This window comes from Schistocerca serialis, chromosome 4 (assembly GCF_023864345.2).
Source record: "Schistocerca serialis cubense isolate TAMUIC-IGC-003099 chromosome 4, iqSchSeri2.2, whole genome shotgun sequence".
In the NCBI taxonomy this organism is placed as follows: Eukaryota; Metazoa; Arthropoda; class Insecta; order Orthoptera; family Acrididae; genus Schistocerca; species Schistocerca serialis.
Window position 1 is genome coordinate 64,526,280 of NC_064641.1, and position 26,536 is coordinate 64,552,815.

The following is a 26,536-nucleotide window of genomic DNA, read 5'->3' on the forward strand; positions in this document are numbered from 1 at the left end:
TTGTAGAGCTGTGAAATCGCTTCAGTCATTTGTAATAACCCTGTACATAACAGGCATCCAAAGACTTTTCAGGGACTTGTTTATTATATAATGAAGGTTTATTATCTAATAAAAACTGTTGATGTAACTTGAACTTATAACTGTCTGGGAAGTAGGAATGTTTGACTCAATTTCATATGTCATAATAGATGTTTTTGAAAGCTTGTAGCTGTCGTTCATTATTTAAGTAATGGAATACTGCACTGGTTACACTTTTTTTCATGCTTAGCATGACGCATTTCGAGAAATTTTTCTCGTTGTCAAGTGCAAATATGTACGTCTTGAAACACGTTTTGCTCAGCATGAATAAAATACAGAAGCGGCGCTGTTTTTAAACTAAAAACATTTGAGCATTGCAAAGTGAATGACGGTGTCAACTAGCGCTCCAAGTGGCATATGCTGAAACAAGCTAAATATGGTTCAACAAAGGTATCATGGTGATTACAACAATCACAAAATGGTTGCGACTGGTCACAATATCTTCATTTGAATGAACCTAGTTACTCCCATCAGCCAGCACGCCAAGTAGAGCTTGGCAGTGGCGGGAGATACGGCACAAATTGTTCCAACTACAACGCATTTACCGGTTCAAATCTGCTGAGTTGAGTGCCGTGGTGTCAAGAAACTGAACCACATAAAATTTATAAACACAACTGGACGGCCAATATCATGCCAATGTTATGTTTTCTCCACAGGCATTTTTTTGTAATACGTAAAGTGAGGGAAAATTATAAATATGCTGATGCAATATCGGGTGCAAATTAACATTGTGGGCATAGGAAATTTGATGGCACCAATAAAAAAAATGCCGTAAATGGCAGGAAAACATTAATTCCAGAAACGTAAAAGTGGGGTTATACTGTTAATTAGTCATTTTTAATCATTACTCCTGTTTGGCTACAGGTTTATCATTTTTAGTCACTATATAAGAGACCCAAAAACTGCAATCACTGTTCAGCCAACAAAAAATACTGGTAATCAAATACTATGTGAAATGAACATTTTGTGTGTAATTATCGCACCCAACCCAAAAAATCTCACTGTATCATATTCTGATCTCTATCAGGTTTGTTTTTGATTAATATTGAGGTTAACAAAACTGTGAATTTAAATTGTTGCTTACACTAATATGTGGACAAAGAATTCTAAATTTTGGAACAATGTGTTAACAAATGAAACTTCCTGGCAGATTAAAACTGTGTGCCGGACTGAGACTCGAACTCGGGGCCTTTGCCTTTCGCGAGCAAGTGCTCTATCTACTGAGCTACCCAAGCGCACACTCTGCCGCAGAGTGAAAATCTCATTCTGGAATGTGTTAGCAGTACCACTTGAAATGAAGTTTGGTTTGTTTAAAGTAAAAATTTGCTGTTTGTCTGTGAGTGATACAGACTGTGTGTGTATATGTGATCGATGAAATTAATTGAAGTTTCGTACAGTCCCACTTCAAACCTTGAGTATGAGTCAGATGCATCAGCCACATGGTGCACCATCCATGTACCGAATTACAGTTTTTTGCTGTCTGATCCACCATCAACTGTCGAGTGTGCTGATTAACAGGGTCACAGTCAAGACACCACCATTCTGGCAGCAAAACTAAGTCTTGTGGTCTGCACTGCTAAAGAGTCAGTTTCAGTACTCAACCATCAAGAAAGTCCTGATCACTTGACTGGCACAGCCTGATGTAGAGTGTTTAGAGAAAGTTATTGCTTACCGAGAAGTTAGTTACTGCAGTTGCAGTTGCAGTTACTATGCTGAGTATGGACTCTAGCAAGTAAAGTTGTCAGTGAGGATATTCTGTGGAACATATGGCTGTCATGCCTACTGCCAGACACTCAGAAGATACTCATCATATGTGACAGTGATCTTGATGCACTTGCACAAACAGCAGACCAAATCACAAAATTGTGCCTGGTCACAGGTGGAGCAGCTATTGGCTCACAGTCGGATAATACATCATTACAGATGCAAATTACTGAATGTACTTTGCTAGTCTCTGCTCTGCAAACACAGCACTCCGTCCGCCAGCCACAGTGCCACTGCTCACTGAGGAGATGCAGCTGATCGCCCTCGGGCATGAATCTTTGACTGATTAACCACAGGCAGTTTGGCTCTGAAGACCAAAAATGCAGTTGCCCTTGTGAGCTAAGAAATGTGCCTAGAGGCCAGTAATGATGGTAACTGGGTTTCCAAACAGCAGCTGTCAACTGTTTATCATCAAGTTCTATAAGAAACTGCAATTCTTGGGTGGACACAGGATCCGATGTATCAGTGTATCCACCTTTCCGTCTGCGTTACTGCAGTAGTGACAACTGTCACCTCCTTGCTAACACTGGTTCCATCATCCAGACATATGGTCTTTGACACTGTTACTAAACCTAGGCTTACACTGCAAATTTAAGTGGCAATTTATTGTGGCAGATGCAGTACACCCTATCATCGTGTTTGTCATTTTATGGCCTTCTACCATACTTCATCATCATCATCATGTGTATGACACCACATCTAATTTGTCCAGTCATGGATTTGTACACTGAGTGGATGATACTGCTGTGTGTATGATCACAGGTGATCATATTTAGAACTTCTTAAACTGTGCCCGGAGGTACCTTGCCAGTAACTTTTACACTAGCTTGGTACGACATTCGACAGTACATTAAGTACTGACAACACCAGGATTACCAATTCACACTTGACCTTGTCAACTAACACAAGAAACGTTGAAAGTAGAAAAAAAGGGTTTTCATTTATGCTCGCACAAAGAATTTACCACCCATCGAGCATTAGCTGGACCTCGTAGCTGCGTGTAGTTCCCAAGAAGACCGACAGATGGCATCCATGTGGTGATTACCAGCAGCTCAATGCTGGAACAATTTCTGATGGCTATCTGGTCCCACACACATTGAAGATTTTCGATTGTGCATGTTAGATTTGATATGTGCATTTTACGAGTACCTGTTTCTCCAGGAGGCATAGGGGAAACTACAATCTGTACCCTGTTCGGTCTGTTTGAATTTATGAGAATGCCTTTTGGACCACGCAATGATGTGCAGACCTTCCAGTGTTTTACGGATGAAGCTATACGAAATCTTTTCTGTTATGTTTACATTGACAATGTCTCTGTGATGTCCACTCCAAAACTAAACACCTGTAACATTTATGTCAGATCTTTACTCACCTCCATCAGTCCATCATAAATCCATTCAAGGACATCTTTGGGGAATCACAAGTCTGCTTTGTGTGTTACATCACTAATGCCAAAGGAAAACGGCTGTCACAGGAGAAGGTAGAAACTATAACCAATGTCCAACAGCCTATGACTAACCATGAGTTGCGATGATTTCTCGGCGTCACTAATTTCTGCCACTGTTTCACGTGCAACAGTGCACTCTTGGCCAGCCCATTGGATGAACTTTTCTCCAATTCACCAGAACCAAGTGACAGACAGCCATTACCAAACAAAACTGAGACAGCCTTCAACAATGTGAATACCACTATTTCTGAGGCTGCATTGTTAGCATAACTGTTCCACAAGTGCCACTTGCCTTAATGGTTGATATGTCTGCAAGTGCAATAGGTACTGCACTTCAGCAACAATTAGACCAGCATTAGCAGCCATTAGCATTCTTCATTCAGAAACTATATCCGTCGCAGCAGAGCTGGGCAACATGTGATCCTGAGTTGTATGCAGCATACTCTTCAGTCAAGAATTTTCGTACATGCTCAAAGGCCAACACTTCACACTCATCGCTGACCATAAGCCACTGAATTAGGCTTTCTGTCAGATCCTGGACGAAGCATCATCACAACTATGCCACTTACACTATACCAGGTGTAAAAGTATGAAACCAGAATTTCCCTATAGATGGTGCTAGTCATCAGTCTAGGGCCCATGAGACTGCATTTGCAGCACCACCTGCTTCCTGTAATGGCTGACAACGAATATCAACACACAGTAACCCAAGTTCCATACATCGGTATCTGTTTCAGACCTGTAAACATGTCAGGTTTTGTATCTGCAAACTACGATTTGCGGACAGCATTGGTTTTCTGTCATCATTTTTGTTCGCTGTCCGTCTTCGTCCCTTCACCGCATGTGTTCCTGTTTCTATGCGTTTGAGCGCTGATGACCATGCTGTTTAGCGCTTGAAAACCTCAAACCACACACACACACACACACACACACACACACACACACACACTGTTGCAGAATCACATCAAATGCTTGTCGGAGCTTTCAGTGAATATGCTCCTGGGAAAACACAATGTTTCGAGTGGTCCAAAAAATTCAAGATTTTGCTGTGAGAAACGACGAGCGCAGGAAACTACCGAAAAAGTTCGAAGACAACGAATTGCAGGCCTCATTGGATGAAGATGATACTCAAACTCAGCAGGAACTTGCGGAACAATTGAATGGGACTTGAAAGCCATTTCTCTTCAGTTGTAAGCTATGGGAAAGGTACAGAAAGTGGGAAAATGGGATTCGCATAAACTGAATGAAAGAAAGCAAGCAAATCAAAAGACCATTCGTGAAATGCTGCTCGCCAGATACAAAAGAACAAAAGAAAGTCGGTTCTCCATCGAATAGTGAAAGGTAATGAAAAATGGATATGTTTTGAGAATCTTAAGCATGGTAAATCATGAATGAATCCACTGCAAGACCAAATCACTTTGGAAAGAAGACAATGTTCTGTGTTTGGTGGGATCAGAAGGGTGTCATCTATTATGGGTTGCTAAAACCTGGTGAAACCGTTAACACTGATAACTACCAACAGCAAATGATTTATTTAAATTGAGCATTATGTGAAAAATGACTGGAAAATGGAAAGAGACAATACAAAGTTATATTCCTTCATGGTAACACCCCAGCACTCTCGACAAAACGGGTCAAGGAAACGATCGAGACTTTCATTTGGGAAATATTAGGACATCAGCTTATTCTGCAGACTTGGGTTTGTCCGATTATCACCTATTTGCATCTCTGGGACACGCTCTTGCTGAACAACACTTCAATCCTTATGAAAATGTACAAAAATGGCTTGCTGTAGGTTTGCGCCAAAAGAAGAACTGTTCTTTTGGCCTGGCATTCATAGTCTGCCGGAGGGATGGGAGAAATGTATAAATAGCAATGGAGATTATTTTGAATAAAATATTGTTTATCAGTTTCAAACAGATGTATAATAATTGCAACCATATTCCGGTTTCATGCTTCTACACCTGGTATAGGACAGTTTACAACCCTTATATTCCATATCGTGAGAGAACTGAATGTAACAGCAGATGCCCTCTCTCTTGTAGAAATGATTACAGGCAAAGTTGATTACAGAGCACGTTTTGGTGCAGCAAGCCAACAACGAGCTCCAAGATTTATTGGCACAGCCATGTAGTCTGCAGCTCCTCCGTGTCCAGGTGCCACCGTCGGACGTGCTGTTGTATTGTGACGTTTCCACATTCAAGCCTTGACAATTTGTGTCTGTTAACTTTGAGAACAGGCATTGGCATCCCTGCACGATTTCTCTTATCCAGGAATCTGAGGTAGAATGAATTTGGTTAAACAAACTTCTGTGAAACCGAATATTGACAAAGATTGCAAGGCATTTGTGCACCAGTGTGTGGTCTATCAGTGGAATAAGAGCATTCACCATGTCACTGCACCCCTTGGCACATTTTTCCTGTATAACCAGCGACTCAACTACATACATATCGACGTTGTCAGATCTTTACCACCATCTGAAGGATGTACTTAGGGCCTTCAACTGCTTCACTTGTTGGCCTGAAGTCTTTCCCATGATCAACATCATCACTGAAATAATCGCAGTCACATTCTTTCGCAGATGAGTTATTCGTTTCGGAGTGCCTCTTTGCATTATCACTGACCAGGACAGGAAATTTGAATCCTAACAGTTATAGGCACTTGCCATCCTGTTAGGCGTGAAGCACGTTAGGACAATGGTTTATCACCCAGCATCGAATTGTTTCTTGGAACTCTGCATCGACAGTTAAAGATAACCCTCCGGTCCCACGAATCGCAACATTGGACAGAAACGCTGCCAATCATCCTCCTGCACCTTTGAGCATCCATTGTGGATGATCTGAAATCTTCAGCAACAGATCTTATTTACAGTCAACTGTTCCTTGGCTACATGCCAGACACTCTTATCAAGGCATCAGACTTTATCAACAAACTACACATACAGGTCTGGCAGCTTCGTCCTGTTGTAGCGAGAGATCAACACATTCGCCAACCTTTCATCTTTGCAGACCTGTGTTTCAACCAAGCCTCTGCAGCCACCATATGATGGGCCATATCTAGTCTTCAGTGGGGGCGGCATAATATTTGAGGTTAATGTTGGGGGTTCCCCCAACAACAATCTCTATTGGCCGCCTTAAACCTGTGTTCAGCACTGCCTGCACTGGTATGAACAGATCACCTGACAAATCAACCACAGGTAAGACAGAATTGCCTGTCAGGGACAAGCCACAACAGACATTAAATGCCGACCCCGATGCCTCTGCAGTAGCGAAACCTGTTGTCATGAGATCTGGATGTCACATCCACTTCAGTCAAAGATATTGTCAGCAATAGAGGGAGGGTGGTGTTTGATATAGGGACTGTGCATTGTTGTTTCAAATTGATTCAAGACATGAAGTGACATTATTGCTCATGTTTGTTTATTCTTTAGTTTTGTAATTATTCCTTGTACTGATTCTAGCTATGTATTGCCAGACTGTTTTACCTCTTCGCCCACTATGCTTTTAAATGTTGAAATAAAGGAGATTTACTTTAAATCGCAACATAATCTTTCAGCTTGGAATCGCAACTGGCTACAGACAGAACAGTAGTCTTTTATAAAGCTGCAACTGATTTGTTGACATAAAGATGTACACAAAAGTGTGTTACATTATTGGTTGAGGCTGCCATGTGAAAGAGCTACACCTAGCCCAGTGTAACTTTCAGGGATCTTCTTTTACTGACTGTACTATTGTTGATTGTGATGATGGCTCCAGTAGAGTCAAAGCTTCATTTTTTCTTGGCAAAACTGAACTTGTTCTCAGTCTTTAAGAACAACAGTGTGTATGTACAGCAGGGGGGAGAGTGGGGGGGATTAGCATGCACTTGCATGTGTGTGTGTGTGTGTGTGTGTGTGTGTGTGTGTGTGTGTGTGTGTGTGTGTGTGTGTGCGTGCGCGCGCGCGCGCGCACTGTATTTTCCCTATATCCTGTATTAGAAGTGTGATGTTTAATCTAAACATGTACTCTTGCTTGTGGTAACAAAGTGAGACCTGGCTGCAAAAGATCAGACACAATGTGCGTGTCAGAATTTATGTCCTTAAAGTAATTTATTCATCTACTCATACTACTTGCAATTAGCATTGATTACTATATGCATTCATCATTGAAGAATATCTTCTTTTGAAAACTCCTCTTGTTAAAGGAAATTTACTCATTACAGTCTGTTAGAATGGTCTGTTTTTGTGTGACATTTTGCCGTAATGTATATTCTGTGCTTTTGTGTAAATCATACCGTATTGTTCAAGTTCTGTTGCAGTCAATGTGACCTGAGAACAAAATCTTAGTCATAGCTTTCGGTACAATTTTTGGATTTGGAGTCAAAGCTTTTTAAGTATATATTGTTTCCTGCATGTATTGGTATGTTTTTAGATTTGGCTTTCTTGATTTCTCATAGTATTATCTTTCTACACCTGATATATACTTGTATGTGACCGAGACGGTGCAGGTGAATCGGACTTTCTTGATGCTGCAGTTGTACTTAAAGCTGGAACCGAAATACGTCAAGATATGTGGAACTTTTATTAATAAATATGAAGAGGTTCTTCCGTGAAAAACTCAGTATATTGTACTGTAAAATACAACTTCTTCTATTCAAAACTCGACAATATGGAGAGCAACACATCAGTAGACTTCTCAAGCTCTGACATAAAAGTTTAACATGAATGAATACACTATGTTTTCTTCTCTTTCATCCCTGGTCTCACTCAGTATTGTTATGTTGTGTTCCTTTATTCTGTACTTGCCATCCTGGAACAACGATTCATAGAGCATACACAAAAACCCGTACAGTTACTGCATCTCATGGAGATTCTGCGATCGCAGCCCCACTTTGAAGACACACAGGAGCCCTCTGTGCACTCATTATATGGAAAAATAGATGACAAAACCTGCAGTTAATTTCATATGTTTAATTATTAAATTGTTATATTGCTTAAAGATCCCACCCATGATTGATGGACTAGGTTGGCGTCAGGAGTGATATGTAACACCACCAATAATACCTTTGACCACAGTGTCCAGTGTAATGCTTGCAACTTTCTTTTGTAATGCTGTTGACGCAAGTCAGTTTTTTCTGAGACTTGCATAACTTCTTTTGTATGAACCAACAGTGCTTTGTTATTTTATTTCTTGTTTAATTTATGTGTTGTACTTACATGCTGCAGTTCTGGTAACCACAACAGTTTTTAATTTTATTTGTTGTAAATCTGTCTCATACTTAAAGTATCTAGAGTTTCCTCACATCCAATATACAGTTATGTAAAAAAAATGTAGTTGTGAAATTATGTTTCAAATATTTGAAACGTATGTGCTATGTTAAGTAGAAGAGTTGCAGGTATCCAGGAAATCCTTATGTATGATATTATTTATCATAAATTATTATTATTATTATTTAGCTTTCATAATAGGAGTATCATAACTGACTGATATGTTGTTTATTTGCAATAGGGACAGGGAAATCAACAGTAATAAAAAACTTAGTAATGCAGATTTTATATGGAAGAAATGATTACAGACGAAACTGGCGCAAGGCAAATCACAGATGCCCCAGGATATTGCTTTGTGCCCCTTCCAATGCAGCTGTCGATGAGCTCGTTGATCGACTTTTAATTATCAGACAAGCTATGCCAAGTATGTATGTAGTATTTTATTCAGTTTATATATTTTTCACATTTGTAAAAAATTTGGGGTAGGCCTACTAGTGTTAAACTTAGTAATGATAATGTCACCAGCATTGTACTTATGTAAAGTGTCCATAGTAAGCATGACCTGAGCTACACTTACAAGGAGAGGTCCCCAGGGGTGGGATCTAGTTTTTGAAATCATCTATACAGTGATGTTAAAATATAAAACTTATGTGCAGACGGTTCTGGGTTCAAATCTCGTCAGAAATTTGAAACTTTAAGGACTTAACAAAAGAATGGATACCGGACTATGGGATCAGACTCACAATCAGTGTGGTTTTGGTGAGCTCCATAGAAAGCCTGTAGCCTCTTGACAGAGGCAGATTTTCCCTTTGATGAATTAGGCACATCCAGCTATTAATTAACAATGTTGTTCATATACGTAGCCTCAGAGACCACCTAAACCACCATATTCTCTTCCTGGACAAAAGTATCTGATCTCCACAAAAACACCCTCAGTCCGGTGTCAGCTCATCTACAACCCATCGTCTATGAAACACACATGACCTTTCTGAAACCTCTCACGAACATCCCCTTGGAGGGTCCCCTGCCCACAGCTTCATCTACATTTGTATTTCAGGATAAAAGACTTAACAGTTCCAGTTATTCTGTGATATCTGTTTTGTTTAGTGAGTGTTGCTGACCAAACTGTGTATGCCTTACACACACAGGTGGCAGTGAACAACACTCCCTATGACATAAATGTAATGTTTTTGCTGCAGAATGGGTAGCCATTATGCAAGCTGTTAGAAGCATGTGCACCTGCTCTCATGAATCTTTATTTTCTAATTTGCACTGACACCCTGAGGCATGTACAAATGAAGTGATAATTACTGGTACCACTGACACCCAATGACAATGATCATTCAGAGTTTCAAAACACCAGAAGGCCGAACATATTTCTGTGGACCTCCACCAAATTCTCAGAACAACAGCACGTTCTTTGTCCTCTCCCTCCAATAGCCCTATCCTCAGTTGCCTTTATTCCACTCACTTGCTTTCACCATTTTCTCTCCTTCCATTTTTAATCCCATTGTTCACCTATTTTTACATTATCCTCTTGTTTCTACTACATCTCTCTCTCTCTCTCTCTCTCTCTCTCTCTCTCTCTCTTTGTGTGTGTGTGTGTGTGTGTGTGTGTGTGTGTGTGTGTGTGTTGTGATTAATCCTCATTTTCCCCATTGCTTATCAATACTTTCTTCTTCCTTACTTCTTTGCCCTGCACATCTGCTCACATCCCTGTTGCCATAATCCATTCCTCTCTGCCCATACCTAAGTGCCCACGCAACCACGTACAAACAGTGTGATACGCTCACTTTGTGTGCATATGTGCATGCACATCCATGCCTGCCCATATGTGTGCTTACACTAGAACAGTAGTTTACTAGAAATCTACTACAATTTGCCGAGTTTTTACTGTGTGCCCCCAACTTATCCACTGCTGGTTTTTAGCTACATTTCCTTATTTTTCTTTTCTTTCACTATCTTTAAATGATGTGATCTGTCTGTGTAGAGTCTTTATTGTCTGCCTACAATCATCGCACAATTATCAGTTTAATTTTTTCCTCCTCCTTTCTCATTGTTTTCTATAATTATCTTTCTGAAGCATAGAGATAACCAGGTTTAATTATGATTATTAAAACACTTTTGTGCTAAAGCTGCAATTGTAAATAATTAAGTCTGCTGCTCCCTCTTTTCATATACTTTTACTGGATATTTATGAATACAGTGTTCTTGAACTGTTTCATGGAACATTTAAATTGCTGTGCTTTTGTAGTTATGCTGTACTTTGTTTTCACGTAAATGGGTAATTTTTCATTGTGAGTAATATGTACTACATTTTAGAATGAAATTGAAAAACTTAAGTTTATCTTGCAGCATCTTTTAAGTATTCCATTATTTTTATGTCATTGTAACATCATAAGTTGTAAGTAGTAAACTTCCTGCAGATGCAAGCATATTTATAAGGAATGTTCAAATGAAAAAGTACAAAATGTCACAACAACCAGGCCTGTTGAAAATTGCATATACTGCTTTGGAATAACAAGTCAAGACAGCATACAGTGGTAGCATACATTGTCACCACCCCCTAAAAAATTCAATGTTGTGCCCTTAGCAGGCAAGTTGCTGCTCACCATATTTTTTGATGTCTGATAATCATCGAATTCCTTGAGTACAGAAAAACTGTTAACAGTGATGTGTACTATGAGACACTCCATAGTAAATCCATCAAGAGCAAATGCCCTGTGCTGCTCACAGAGGGAGTGATGTGCGTCCACATGTCTATAAGATCAGACTAAACGTAATGGCCAAGCTTAAGTGGGAGCAGCTTGAAGTTCTACCCTGTAGTCCGGACTTCAGTGTGTTTGGTCTGCTTAAAAAACATCCCAAAAGGAAGCACTTCAACTTGGACAACAATGTAAAGGATCCTGGGAAGACTGGCTTCTGTAACAGCCACAGGAATTCTGGGAGCAAGGAATTCTTCATCTCATGAAACAGTGGGATTGTTTTGCTCAGGACACTGGTGATTACTTTTGAATAAAGACTTCAGTTATACCCACAGTGTTGTTTCGTACCTTTTCATTTGAACACCCCACATATATCTAATTTTTTTCTACCATTGCTTGAAACAACTGAACAGTTATTTTTAAGAGGATTTTTTTTCTTTTCATTTCTCCTCCCCACCCCCACCCCCACCCTCCCCGGGCAGTTGTATATTACATTTCAAGAGTCTGTTTGGAAAATAATGAAGTTAATTTGAGTTCTTGATGGCCTTTGAAAACTTTGCCATCAACTTATCTATTCTTTTTGTGATCAATAGCGTCCCTTATATGATGTAAAGGGCTCCAAGGTGTAAACTTTGTTCTTCCAGAAATGGGAGCAGTGATTTGTTACCAGTTCATCGTACATTATTTTGATCAGTTACTATGCATTCCATATTTTCTGAATCTATAATTCATGCCCAAAATTTACCTCCAGCATGATTTGTCTGGATTGAGTTATGCTCTATATTTCTCTGATTTTTGTTTGAGATGAAATACAGAATTTAGAACAGATCAGCATAAATTTCCATTCAATATTGTTGATAATGAAATTCCTCTATAATTATTCACACAGTTCTGTTTCCTTTCTGTTTTTATCTTAATAACTTGATTTATCAACTCTGGAATTTGAGATGTCATTAAATAGCTTGCTTAATTCCAAAGACTTCTTATAAACAACTTACTAGGACAATCACTGAAATTGAGAAGGATATTTAATGACTGTTTATTAGTAAAACATTAGCTATAGTGTCATAGTTACTTGTTTTGTCATTTCTTGCAATTTATTTCATTTTGTTGTAATATTCATTTTCCTGTTGAATTGCTCTCCATGTGATGGACAGTTACGGTTTTATTAAGGTTATTTTCTTCAGTGAAGTTCTTACTACTACTACTACTACTACTACTTTCAGAGGAAGAACGATTCAAAATGGTCCGTGTTGGCAAAACATTGCGGCCTTCAGTCCATGCTATTTCACTTGATGAACTGGCAAAGAAAGACGTCAGGAACGCAGTTGAAAACTTGAGTGGGGATCCAGAAAGCCTGGATCTTGAGGTTTGTATAAGTTTTCATTGCTGTTGAAAGTTCTCTCTCTCTCTCTCTCTCTCTCTCTCTCTCTCTCTCTCTCTCTCTCTCTCTCTCTCTCTCATTTTTAAGAACACCTTGAACGAAATTCTTGCCAACAAACTAACAGCAGGCACTAGCTGCGAACGTTAGCTTCTATAACTTTCCACAGTCTCCCACCTTTTACCGGTGAGCAGGGTATTGTCATGACAACAGTGCAAGTTAGTAGCAGGCACACAAGGATTATTGGGACAGATTTGGTTGAGTGAACATTTAATTAAAGAACTACATGCCGGAAATACACGAAGTTGCATTATGAAGTGATTAGTAGCTGATTAGTAGCATGTCAAGGGAAATATTTCATTGGAATAGGAATGTTGCATCATTCGTGGCTTGTTTTGGAGAGCATGTTTTCCATTGTCTGAAGATAAATATGTCAAGTGAAAGCACATCATCTTTTATTTCAGAAAAACATGGCCAACTCTTATGGTTAAGTTTTCTTGTAAATAATTACAGCTACACAAAGTACAGTGAGGCTACATATTAGTTTTTCTGTGTGTTTGTGGCTGAAGTAAGCATCTCATCCCATAATCTAGCAATGAAGAATCCAGGATAGAATGTAACTCAGCTTCTCCACTGTGGTGAGTATCATCATATAATCAGAGTTCTCAGAATTACAGGATGAGAGTTTACACATTGTACTGGCTGACTATATTGCCCTTGTTCAGTGGAGTATGACTACAGTGAGGGATTGTGTCATGTGAAGTGGATAAGAGCAGAAAGCTGGGGTTGGAGGGAAGCCTGACTGATGGTTGGGGAGGAGGGGACAGCCAAAGAACGGGATAGGTTTGTGGTATAGGTGAGTTCACCCAGCTGTAGTTGAGGTGAGTTAACTGTGACACGCAGTGAAGTGTTGAAGTCAGTTAAAAGTGTGTGTGGGGAGGGAGGAGAATGGAGACTGTAGTGAGGAAAGTGACTTCAGATTAATGGGGTAAAATAAAAGAAAGGGGAAAAGTAGTGGGAGTGGAGGTAGTTATGGGACAGGGGTTTGCCGAAATGAAAGCCAGAAGGATTATACATTATTTTAGATGTTGGAAAAGATACAGATCATGTGTATTCATTTTTTTGTGTAATTTTTACTGCCTGCAAAACAGTTTTTGCTATGCGAGAAGAAGGAAAGAGATTCCCATAATTTATTTAATTCTGTTTATTACAATCTGAATTGCTGAGGATAGGTTTGTGGTGTTCTTCTTCTTATCTTTTTTCATGTTATTTTGGATAGTAACAAAAGGGTGCAAAAATAAACTTTGTACATTGGTCATAATTGAGTGTTAGGCTCCACAAGGTTCCCTTTCTGTGCAGCAACCGTGTAATATAAAATTATAAAAAATGTAGCAACCAGTCACAGAAACACAATGTATTTATCTTGTTGCAAATCGATTTCGACTGATATCAGTCATCATCGGTGCATTTTTCTAACCAATACATGCCATAAGTAAAAGTACTGTCCTTGGCAGATTTCTGTCATGAAGTTTCCGCGACTGGTTAGTCATAGTTGTTCTACTGTGTGCCTATGCTTTAGGAAGGTGAGTGTTCAGACATTCTACAATTTTGTTAAGTAGAAGTCATTCCAGTATACTGTTATTCAGATATTTGCCGTAGAAATCAAATGAAAAATTGTGAACAGAGCATATTGAACAAAATCATTCATGTCTTCAGTTAGACAGTTAGAAAATTAGCTACTTTTTAGAGAGAGAGAGAGAGAGAGAGAGAGAGAGAGAGAGAGAGAGAGAGAGATAGAGAGAGAGAGTGAGTGAGTGTTTCCTGTGGAACTAATACTTTGTTTTCCATATTGTAATTCGGAAACTGAAAACACAGCCTGTTGTCTGGGGCTCTCTATGCCATTTGCCAATTGTGGCTTTCTTAGTTGTATGAGTTGCATGTTACATTTAGATTACTTGTATTATTCCGAAAGTCAGTCAGATCTCCTCTTATTCGCCCACAACCCAGTGTCAGTCCACAAGAGACAGTGATTGTTGCACCCTGTCTGCAACAGTTTCAACCCAGGTCCTAGAGCGATCCTCACACTCTTCCCAAAAACCATCATCTTTAGTCATTCCAAGAATTCTTCACTTTTTGCATTGCGTAACAGTCCTTCCTGGAAATCAACACCAAAACTACTAATGCTACTCAAACTGAGTCCTGAGCTATCTGTGACCTGAACTCTGATCTGTCATAATCCTCCCTGTGGACAATGGCTCCACGGCTGTGGTACTGGACTGGGGGAAGTATGTGGCAGATGGACCTCATCAGCTCCCACCCATCTTGATGACTCCATTCCATCTCTTCTGACTGAACTACAGACAATACTAAAAAACCTAGACCCTTCAGAAGAACTCACAACTACCTCCATAAAATTCCTTACCCCTCCCGACCAACAGTCCGCTACTTCTGACTACTTCCCAAAATACACAGAAACAATTATCCCATCTGCCTCATTGTACCAGGCTTCAAAGTCCCATCTGAAGCATCTCAGCCCAAGTAGACTTACTCATCTAACCAATCATGTGTACCATTCTATCCTACATAGTGAATACCATCTACTTCCCCTGGAACATCTCAAATCCATTCCTATCCCTCTCCCATCTGGAGTCTTCCTCCCTACTATTGATTCTGTGCCACTCTGTACCAGCATCCCTTATACTAATGCCTCATGTTCCTATCACATTACCTCTCCCAAAATTCACCTGTTAGTCTTCCTGATATCTTGTTTATTATAACATTATCATCTTCATTGGAGCTTACATTCAAACAGCAGTCGCAGTAAAGTCAACCAATAAACAGAAATGCCTCCACTTCAGCAGACATTACTCCTTCCACATCAAGCAGTCCCTTCCTACTATGTAGGCATACATGGCAAATACAGGCTGTCCCAGGAGGAGTGGTCAATATTCCCGGATATGACAGGGACAATCTTACAAAGCAAACCAGTCTAGGAAATATTTTCACTCTCATTCATCGTTGCTACTGTGAAATATATCTTTTCTACTGAACGAGTGCTTATAGCTCGTAAAACGGAAAGCAAGGGACTTGAAGTAGAAGAGATTTGTTTCAGAGTATTGAAGATGTAGTACTGCTCACAGCCCTGTCCACCCCTTACTTAAAAATCTGTTTGTCATTCTTGTACTTAGACTAATGTCAAAATAAATGACTTTGTAGAGTTACACAATAGTGACTTTGGATGTGCTCTTAGAATAGTCATTAATAAATATCTGGAAAGATATAATAAGCTGTACAACTATTGTTGCTTTTATGTTAGTTTTAGGTTTGCTACTGTTTAACATCAGTAGAATGCATTAACCTTTATCGGTACTAAAATCATTTTTGTGTAATATAGTCACAGTTATTGTTTGTCACCAGTTTCGCTGTTTGGATGCAAAGGAGAAATCGTACCAAATGGCTTATGAATCACCTGGTATCACAGAAGTTAGTAGACAAGCCCTTACTGCTAAAATTGCTGCTGTACAAGCAAAGAGAAAACTTCTGGAACAGAAACGTTATGAGGTTTGTTATTGTCTTTTTGTATTCTTCTCATTTCTTTTTGTGCCTTGCAGCTTGTAATTATTTTTTCATGCAGCTTTTTCCTAGAGGGAAACATTTCACGTAGGAAATATATATCTAAAAACAAAGATGATGTGACTTACCAAATGAAAGTGCTGGCAGGTCGACAGACACACAAACAAACACAAACATACACACAAAATTCAAGCTTTCGCAACAAACTGTTGCCTCATCAGGAAAGAGGGAAGGAGAGGGAAAGACGAAAGAATGTGGGTTTTAAGGGAGAGGGTAAGGAGTCATTCCAATCCCGGGAGCGGAAAGACTTACCTTAGGGGGAAAAAAGGACGGGTATACACTCGCACACACACACATATCCATCCACACATATACAGACACAAGCAGACATAACTGCTTGTGTAGGGCAGGTATACACTCGCACACACGCACATATCCATCCACACATACAGACACAAGCAGACATATTTAAATATGTCTGCTTGTGTCTGTATGTGTGGATGGATATGTGCGTGTGTGCGAGTGTATACCTGTCCTTTTTTCCCCCTAAGGTAAGTCTTTCCGCTCCCGGGATTGGAATGACTCCTTACCCTCTCCTTTAAAACCCACTTCCTTTCGTCTTCCCCTCTCCTTCCCTCTTTCCTGATGAGGCAACAGTTTGTTGCGAAAGCTTGAATTTTGTGTGTATGTTTGTGTTTGTTTGTGTGTCTATCGACCTGCCAGCGCTTTTGTTCGGTAAGTCACCTCATCTTTGTTTTTTTTATATATATATATATATCAGCAAAGTGCCCACTTAAGGTTTCCTTTAGCTAATGTCCATAATTAATTATGAAACCAATGAGGGCATACTGCAAATTGAGTGTGCATTATTAATTAAAAGAAGCAGTGAATCACATCATAGCATTAATCAATATATATCTAACAATGTGATGAATGGGAATAATAAAACTGTGGAGTATTTTCGAACTATTAATCAAATAAAAGAGTGATTACTAATCCAAGCACACATGTAACAAAATCTTCTACTAGCACATAAATCCGTGGTAAGGTATTGCTCAAAAGTCTAACAAGTTGTCTGAAAATTGTAGTGCCATCTATAGGACCCTTTTTGGCAGCTACACTACTCATAGATTCCCTCAATCACCAACCCATAATAATAATAACAATAATAATAATAATAATAATAATTTGTTATCATCTCATTATCAAACATTCACAGCCCACAGACTAATCTTTTTAAGGTGACAAAGGTGTGCCGTATGGCTTCACATCAATACTCAAAACTTTAAACTCATGGCTATAGCAGTATTTTATTGCACCTTAGACTAATAAGTCATCTGCATGATAAATCGATCCACAGCTTTTTAATACCATGCAATTCCTGGCACTACACAAATAGCGAATCATTCTCAGTGACCTCATTTAACTGCACCACCCATGTCCAGGGGCACCATTTTCCACAGTCCCTCTTCCTTCCCTGCTACTTACATACTTACACTTTGAAGGTCTTATCTTGCCATTTAGTAATCGTACTTTGTTAACTAATGACCATGATAGCTTTGTTCCCTTTAAAGCTATAACTGGTAGAAGAGTCCACCTTCATTAGTTCATCTTTATTCAAAATTACAAAAGTAATACTTTTGGATGGATTCTTTGAAAAAGAGCAAGTCACTTCCCTTTGTCATCCTCATCCTTTCAAAGATTGTGCTCAATTTAATGACATCATTTCCAGTGTGACATTTGTCCTCAATATTCCCTCTCCCTTAAGAAATGATGACAGAAACCATTTTTTCCATCAACCTGTATGCTTTCCACTCTTCTATTTTCTCTTCCTGTCCCTTTTTAGAGTTTGTTTCCACTTATCTCTTTTTTTCTTCCCCTTTCATTTTTTCTCCTTCCTTTTATTGTTCTCAACTAAAGTAAAAGCAAAAGGTTGCTTGCTCTAGTCTCTAGTCTATATATATATATATATATATATATATATATATATATATATATATATATATAATGATATGTCTGCTTGTGTCTGTATATGTGTGGATGGATATGTGTGTGTGTGCGAGTGTATACCCGTCCTTTTTTCCCCCTAAAGTATGTCTTTCCGCTCCCGGGATTGGAATGACTCCTTACCCTCTCCCTTAAAACCCACTTCCTTTCGTCTTTCCCTCTCCTTCCCTCTTTCCTGATGAGGCAACAGTTTGTTGCGAAAGCTTGAATTTTGTGTGTATGTATGTGTCTGTTTGTGTTTCTATCGACCTGCCAGTGCTTTCGTATGGTAAGTCACATCATCTTTGTTTTATATATATATATATATATATATATAACAAAGATGAGGTGACTTACCGAACGAAAGCGCTGGCAGGTCGATAGACACACAAACAAACACAAACATACACACAAAATTCAAGCTTTCGCAACAAACTGTTGCCTCATCAGGAAAGAGGGAAGGAGAGGGGAAGACGAAAGGAAGTGGGTTTTAGGGAGAGGGTAAGGAGTCATTCCAATCCCGGGAGCGGAAAGACTTACCTTAGGGGGAGAAAAGGACAGGTATACACTCGCACACACGCACATATCCATCCACACATACAGACACAAGCAGACATATAATTTTTCCCACGTGGAATGTTTCCTTCTGTTTTATATATATATATATATATATATATATATATATATATATATATGGTTGTAATAGAGGGAAACATTCCACGTAGGAAATATATATCTAAAAACAAAGATGATGTGACTTACCAAATGAAAGTGCTGGCAGGTCGACAGACACACAAACAAACACAAACATACACACAAAATTCAAGCTTTCGCAACAAACTGTTGCCTCATCAGGAAAGAGGGAAGGAGAGGGAAAGACGAAAGGATGTGGGTTTTAAGGAAGAGGGTAAGGAGTCATTCCAATCCCGGGAGCGGAAAGACTTACCTTAGGGGGAAAAAAGGACGGGTATACACTCGCACACACACACACACACACACACACACACACACACACACACACACACACATCCACACATATACAGACACAAGCATATATATATATATACTAGAAGGTCATAGTAATGCTCCAACCACCATAAATTTTGATTGCAACTCCTTATTATGAGAGGAAATTAAATATAAACCTGAAATTTTTTATATAACTTTATTTAAGCTTCAGAAAAATTCATGCACATGAACTTATTTTTCTGTATAGTCTCCTGAAACAGAAACACATTTTCCCCAGCAGCCAGGCAATTTCTTGATGGCATCTTCATAAAATAAATGTGGCTGTGGTGGTAACAAGTTGTGCACAAATGGTTTGACAGCACAATCGTTGTCAATTCTGTATCCTCCATATGCTTTTTTTAGTGGTCCAAACAAATCAAAATCACAGGGTGATGTATTCTGTTGTGGTCCAAAACAATTCCTGAATTTTTGTTGAGTTTGGGCAGCTGTGTGGGGTACAGCATTGTCATGAAGTGTGATCACATCCCATATTGGAAATGCATGACTTTTATTATGATATGCAAATTTTGTTTTGTCCAAAAATTTGCAGCCGTATGCGGTGTTCATAATACGACCTTCACGGAGAAAGTAGATGATAAGAACTACTTTAAAAAAAAAGACTGTTATAAGAACCATCTCCACAGAAAGGTGCTATTTGGCTTTTACCAGTGCAGATTCATCCTTTTTGTGCCATTCCGTGCTTCTTTTTTTGTGTTGTGAGGTATCATGGAGCACCCATTTTTCATTGCAGTTCACAATCCAGTGCAAAAAATGTTACCTCGAGCCTGGAAGCCATTTGCACACTTCTACATGATGAAATTTCTGCTCTGTGGTGAGAAGTCGAGACACCCACATTGTGGACACTTTCCAAAGTCTAAAGTAATCACCTGAGCACTACCTACCTTAGCAAATACCAACCTCAGTAGCAATTTCAGCAGCTGTTATTCAGCAATCATCTTCAGTTAGATGGCTAAGAATGTGAATATTCTCCTCCGTCGTCCTGGTCCTCAAACTGCTGTCTTACCTATTTCTCATCCTCGTATAAACTGTATGTGCCATGCGTATGCTTGAATCTTTCTCAGGATGTTGTCCCCAAACTGTGCCGCAAGTCTTTTCAAAGTTATGGACGGTTTTATGTCCTCTGTTGTAAGAAACTTGATTATAATGCGTTGTTCAGCATTTGACAGTACCTCTTGCTCTGAGATTGTGATTCTGACAAAAGAAATGGTACAAAAAAGTTGTAGCTTTGGCAATTAATCACTGGAAACAATGAGCAGAGATTGCAGCATTCCCCATTTACAAAAAGACGTGTAAAACAAAAATTCCAGTTTATATTTGATTCAATATCATACTTTAAAAATTACACTCCCTCTAGTCAAACTATTGGCAAGACTTTCTTCAGTTAATCCCACACAATGAATAACATGATCAGAATAACAAACATAAATCTTAAAAAATTGTGATTTTTAAATCTCCCTTTCTTGCTCACTAGTGCAAACCACATATTGTCAATTCTTTGTGCCATATGATGTGCCTGTGGTATTACTGACCAGTGTTGTCACAAAATTAGTACTATTGTTAATTATTTGTAGAAACAGTGTCATTTGCATCTTCCTGTGTAGTAGCCTCTGTATGTATTACAGCAGTGACCTTATACAGAATTAACTATTTCTCCATATGACTGGGGGCAGTGAAAATGGTTATTCACTTGGATATGTAAAAGTGATATATTCTCAGTTATTCAATACTCAATTTTGTTTTCTGTAGAATTTACTTTTACATTATTGTTGTCCTGCTAGTATGTTCCACAGCATGTTGATACTTCGAATCCATTCAGTCTAAGGTACAATGTGTCTTTGTTCCTCTTCATGCTTTTCGCATTATGAAAGTTCTCTGGACAAATATCCACCTGTAAACTATCAGTCACCACATTACAGATTAGGAGATGTATAGATGATTTACATGTGAGTGTAAACTAGGAAAAAGAAGAAGAAATAAATGATAATGGAAGAAACTTAAACAACCATTGGTCTGCTAAAGACATTGTACAGCTTTCCTGAATTTTTATGTTTTGGACAGTTTGAGACTACAAGGAACAGCTAAAGAAAATAACAACAGGATGAAAATAGCCTGGAGTGTTTTTGATAAACTGTATTTTTCGGAACTAAGCTTCTAGTGTGGCTGAAACAGGAAGTTTACAATTATTTTTTATTAGCAAAATCTGCTTGTATCATAGAGATTTCGACTTTTAGTGTGAAAATCATTTTAAAAAAAGGTTATAGTCACTCAACAACCTCCATGTACACCTATACTCTCCAAACCACCTTGAGTTGTATGGCAGAGGGTACGTCCCTTTTTTACCAGTTATTAGGGTTTCTTCACGTTCCAGGCACACATGGAGTGCAGGAAGAATGATTGTTTGAAGGCTTCTTTGCATGCAGTAATTATTCTAATCTTATTCTCACAATCCCTTTTGAGCAACACGTGGGGGATTATAGTATATTCCTACAGCCACCATTTAAAGCTGATTCTTGAAATTTTGTTAATAGGATAATTTAGTCTGTCTTCAAGAGTCTTCCAATTCAGTTCCTTCAGTATTTCTGTGACACCCTCCCACAGATAAAACAAGCTTGTGACCATTCAGGCTGCCCTCTCTGTATACATTCAATATCTCCTGTTAGTCTTATTTGTTAGGGGCCCAAGACACTTGAGCAATATTCTAGGATGGGTTGCAGGAGTGATTTGTAAGCAATCTCCTTCGTGGCTTGGTTGCACTTCACCAGTATTCTACCAATAAACCTAAGCCTACCACCTACTTTACCCACAACTGTACCTATGTGATTGTTCCATTTCATATCCCTACAGAGTGTTACACCCAGGTATTTGTATGAGTTGACCAAATCCAGCAGTGGCTCATTGATGTTATGTTGTTGTTGTTTTGGTCTTCAGTCCTGAGACTGGTTTGATGCAGCTCTCCATGCTACTCTATCCTGTGCAAGCTTCTTCATTCCCAGTACCTACTGCAGCCTACATCCTTCTGAATCTGCTTAGTGTATTCATCTCTTGGTCTCCCTCTACGATTTTTGCCCTCCATGCTGCCCTCAAATACTAAATTGGTGATCCCTCGATGTCTCAGAACATGTCCTACCAACCGATCCCTTCTTCTAGTCAAGTTGTGCCACAAACTCCTCTTCTCCCCAATTCTATTCAATACCTCCTCGTTAGTTATGTGATCTACCCATCTAAACTTCAGCAGTCTTCTGTAGCACCACATTTCGAAAGCTTCTATTCTCTTCTTGTCTAAACTATTTATCGTCCACGTTTCACTTCCATACATGGCTACACTCCATACAAATACTTTCAGAAACGACTTCCTGACATTTAAATCTATACTCAATGTTAACAAATTTTTCTTCTTCAGAAACGCTTTCCTTGCCATTGCCAGTCTACATTTTATATCCTCTCTACTTCGACCATCATCAGTTATTTTGCTCCCCAAATAGCAAAACTCCTTTACTACTTTAAGTGTCTCATTTCCTAATCTAATTCCCTCAGCATCAACCAAGTTAACTCAACTACATTCCATTATCCTCGTTTTGCTTTTGTGGATGTTCCATCTTATATCCTCCTTTCAAGATACTGTCCATTCCGTTCAACTGCTCTTCCAAGTCCTTTGCTGTCTCTGACAGAATTACAATGTCATTGGCGAACCTCAAAGTTTTTATTTCTTCTCCATGGATTTTAATACCTACTCCGAACTTTTCTTTTGTTTTCTTTATTGCTTGCTCAATATAGAGATTGAATAACATTGGGGAGAGGCTACAACCCTGTCTCACTCCCTTCCCAACCACTGCTTCCCTTTCATGCCCCTCGACTCTTATAACTACCATCTGGTTTCTGTACAAACTGTAAATAGCCTTTCGCTCCCTGTATTTTATCCCTGCCACCTTTAGAATTTGAAAGAGAGCATTCCAGTCAACATTGTCAAAAGCTTTCTCTAAGTCTACAAATGCTAGAAATGTAAGTTTGCCTTTCCTTAATCTTTCTTCTAAGATAAGTCGTAGAGTCAGTATTGCATCATGTGTTCCAACATTTCTACGGACTCCAAACTGATCTTCCCCGAATTTTTTCCATTCGTCTGTAAAGAATTCGTGTTAGTATTTTGCAGCTGTGACTTATTAAACTGATAGTTCGGTAATTTTCACATCTGTCAACACCTGCTCTCTTTGGGATTGGAATTATTATATTCTTCTTGAAGTATGAGGGTATTTCGCCTGTCTCATACATCTTCCTCACCAAATGGTAGAGTTTTGTCAGGACTGGCTCTTCCAAGGCTGTCAATAGTTCTAATGAAATGTTGTCTACTCCGGGGGCCTTGTTTTGGCTTATGTCTTTCAGTGCTCTGTCAAACTCTTCATGCAGTATCGTATCTCCCATTTCATCTTCATCTACATCCTCTTCCATTTCCATAATATTGTCCTCAAGTACATCCCCCTTGTATAGACACTCTATATACTCCTTCCACCTTTCTGCTTTCCCCTCTTTGCTTAGAACTGGTTTTCCATCTGAGCTCTTGATATTCATGCAAGTGGTTCTCTTTTCTCCAAAGGTCTCTTTAATTTTCCTGTAGGCAGTATCTATCTTACCCCTAGTTAGATAAGCCTCTACATCCTTACATTTGTCCTCTAGCCATCCCTGCTTAGCCATTTTGCACTTCCTGTCGATCTCATTTTTGAGACATTTGTATTCCTTTTTGCCTGATTCATTTACTGCATTTTTATAATTTCTCCTTTCATCAATTAAATTCAATATTTCTTCTGTTACCCAAGGGTTTCTACTAGCCCTCGTCTTTTTACCTATTTGATCCTCTGCTGCCTTCACTATTTCATGCCTCAAAGCTACCCATTCTTCTTCTATTGTATTTCTTTCCTGCATTCCTGTCAATTCTTCCCTTATGCTCTCCCTGAAACACTGTACAACCTCTGGTTCTTTCAGTTTATCCAAGTCCCATCTCCTTAAATTCCCACCTTTTTGCAGTTTCTTCAGTTTTAATCTACATTAATGTCATAGTCATAGGATACTATGTTTTTTCATTGTGTGAAGAGCACATGTTTAAATTTTTGAACATTTAAAGCAAGTTGCCAATCTGTGCACCACTTTGAAATCTTGTCGAAATGTGACTCAATATTTATGCAGTTTCTTTCAGATAGTACTTCATTATAGACAACTTCATCCGGAAAAAGTCTGATGCTACTATTAGTATTGCCTGCAGAGCCATTAGTATAGAACATTAACAGCAAGAGTCCCAACACAGTTCCCTGGCATACACCCGAAGTTAGTTCTATGTCTGACAGTGGTTCTCCATCTGAGATAACGTGCTGTGTCCTCCCTACCCAAAAGTCATACATACACTGTGTGAGGTGAGCTTGCTTGTGTGTATGAATGGTGTGTGTTTCTCCTTTGCTGATGAAGGCTGTGACCAAAAGCTTTGTATAAGTGTCTTTTAATTGTGCATGTCTGCAACTTAATGTGTCTTCTTTACAGTAAATAGCAATCTATCTTTTCCTACATTGTTAATGTTTCACCAAGGTAGATGGTTATTATGTGCAGTTGCAGCTGCGTCAATTTCTGTGGCAACATCCAACGTAACACCCAAGACGCTTTCACAATTTAAAAAATGAACCATAATGTTTAAAATGGCTTATTTAGTTTGTGAGAAATAAAATCTTGCTTATGCATAAAGTTTCATGTAGATTATCGTAATGTTTTATGTAGCCCAACTTAATGAAAACAGTATATCAAACACATTAACTGTTCAGTAACAAAATGCTACAAGTCATTATTCTTCTTGGCTGCTATCAATATCCCTTTCTAAGCAACTGCGCAATGTGCTAAATTAGCATGTGCATTTACAATAATAATTAATGGAGGCTGACGGGAGTGTATTCCCAGATTTATTCATCTTCAGTGTATCAGTTGGAATATGTAATTTTTCTAAAAGCCAATGGGAGTTCTGATTATATGTAAAGAATGTGTGCTTCTGATTGACAGTAATAGTTACACCTTACATTCTTATTCGTGTTGTGATATAGCCAGATATTTAATCTACATAGTGTAAATACAATAAATAAATACAATATTTTAAAACAATGAGCATCACTGTGCAGGATTGTAAAGTCAGTAGATCAGTAGATTAGGTATTCAATCTTAGTGCAACATAATTCAAAGGAAGTTGTAGAATTCAAAACAGTCCTTGATCACACTCTTTTTTTCTGTTTAATAATCAGTTTTAATCCATTTCATCATCATCATCATGGCCTAGAAAAGATAAGAAGAATATGCAGACTTATCTTTGAGAGCATAATGATAGGTGTGCTCCAATGTGATCATGTCACATTTCATCATACTTCAATAAGTTGTGGATAACAATGGTCCTGTACAGAACAGAGAGAATATTGTTACTTTCATAGATTTGAAAAAGGCCTGTGGGATGGTAAATTGGAAATTTATGTTTCAGTGTATGAAGAAGATATGTATAAGGAAAAAAATAAAAAAGAGAGAGAGAGTAGGAAACAAATTTGGAAATTTTTTGGGCCTCAGTCTAGAATATAGATAAATAACAATACGAAGAGTAAAAATCATAAGAAGTACAAGGCAGGAATATCCACTTTCACAATACTTATTGGGCATATTTATTGAGAAAGTAATTGACATCTTTAAACAGAAACGAAGTGGGTAAAGATAAGTGGAGAACCAACCCACAGCAAAAGATTCACTGATGGCGTGCCTTAGTTGCAGGCTCAGATATGTACTCATATGTGACAGGATACTGAAAGTTCTAGCAGCTTCTCTCAAACAATACAGATTACAGATAAATGCAAAGAAAAACAAAGCCCCTGGTCATAAGAAAGTGGAAACAAACAAGTACTATGAATCTAAACCTGGACAACCCAAAAATTGATCAAGTGGAACAGGTTTTTTTACTTAGGAAATTATTTCTTATTATAACAGATGATATTCATAAATATAAAGATCATTAGATCTGACCAAGCACCACTTATAGAGCTCTGAACTTTTGATATGGTGCCATTAGGTGATGAGAATCTTAAGATGCTCCTGTTGGCAGAGTGAAACTAGTAATAAAAACACAAATAAAATGTGCCCTATGGCAATTTTTCTTCATATTAGTGGTGATTTCTGCCTTCAAATATTCCTTTATGAAGAAAAATTCAGCAGTGTTGTCTTCATTTAATAGCCATTCTATCACTAAGATGAATGACATAGTAAACAGTACTTGGGGTTTTGAAGTCAACTAAATGCACATTTTCAGTAAGGTCTTAGGGCCAGAT

At 38.6% G+C, this 26,536-nt stretch overlaps 1 protein-coding gene across 1 annotated transcript in view; it reads left to right on the forward strand.

The window, feature by feature from the left end:
* LOC126473983 (uncharacterized) overlaps window positions 1-26,536 on the forward strand; it is a 243,021-nt gene that overhangs the window by 161,190 nt on the left and 55,295 nt on the right. The window contains exons 13-15 of the mRNA XM_050101371.1: window positions 8,776-8,958; window positions 12,466-12,608; window positions 16,038-16,181. Coding sequence (XP_049957328.1) covers window positions 8,776-8,958; window positions 12,466-12,608; window positions 16,038-16,181 — 470 coding nt within the window. The remainder of the gene's footprint in view (window positions 1-8,775; window positions 8,959-12,465; window positions 12,609-16,037; window positions 16,182-26,536) is intronic.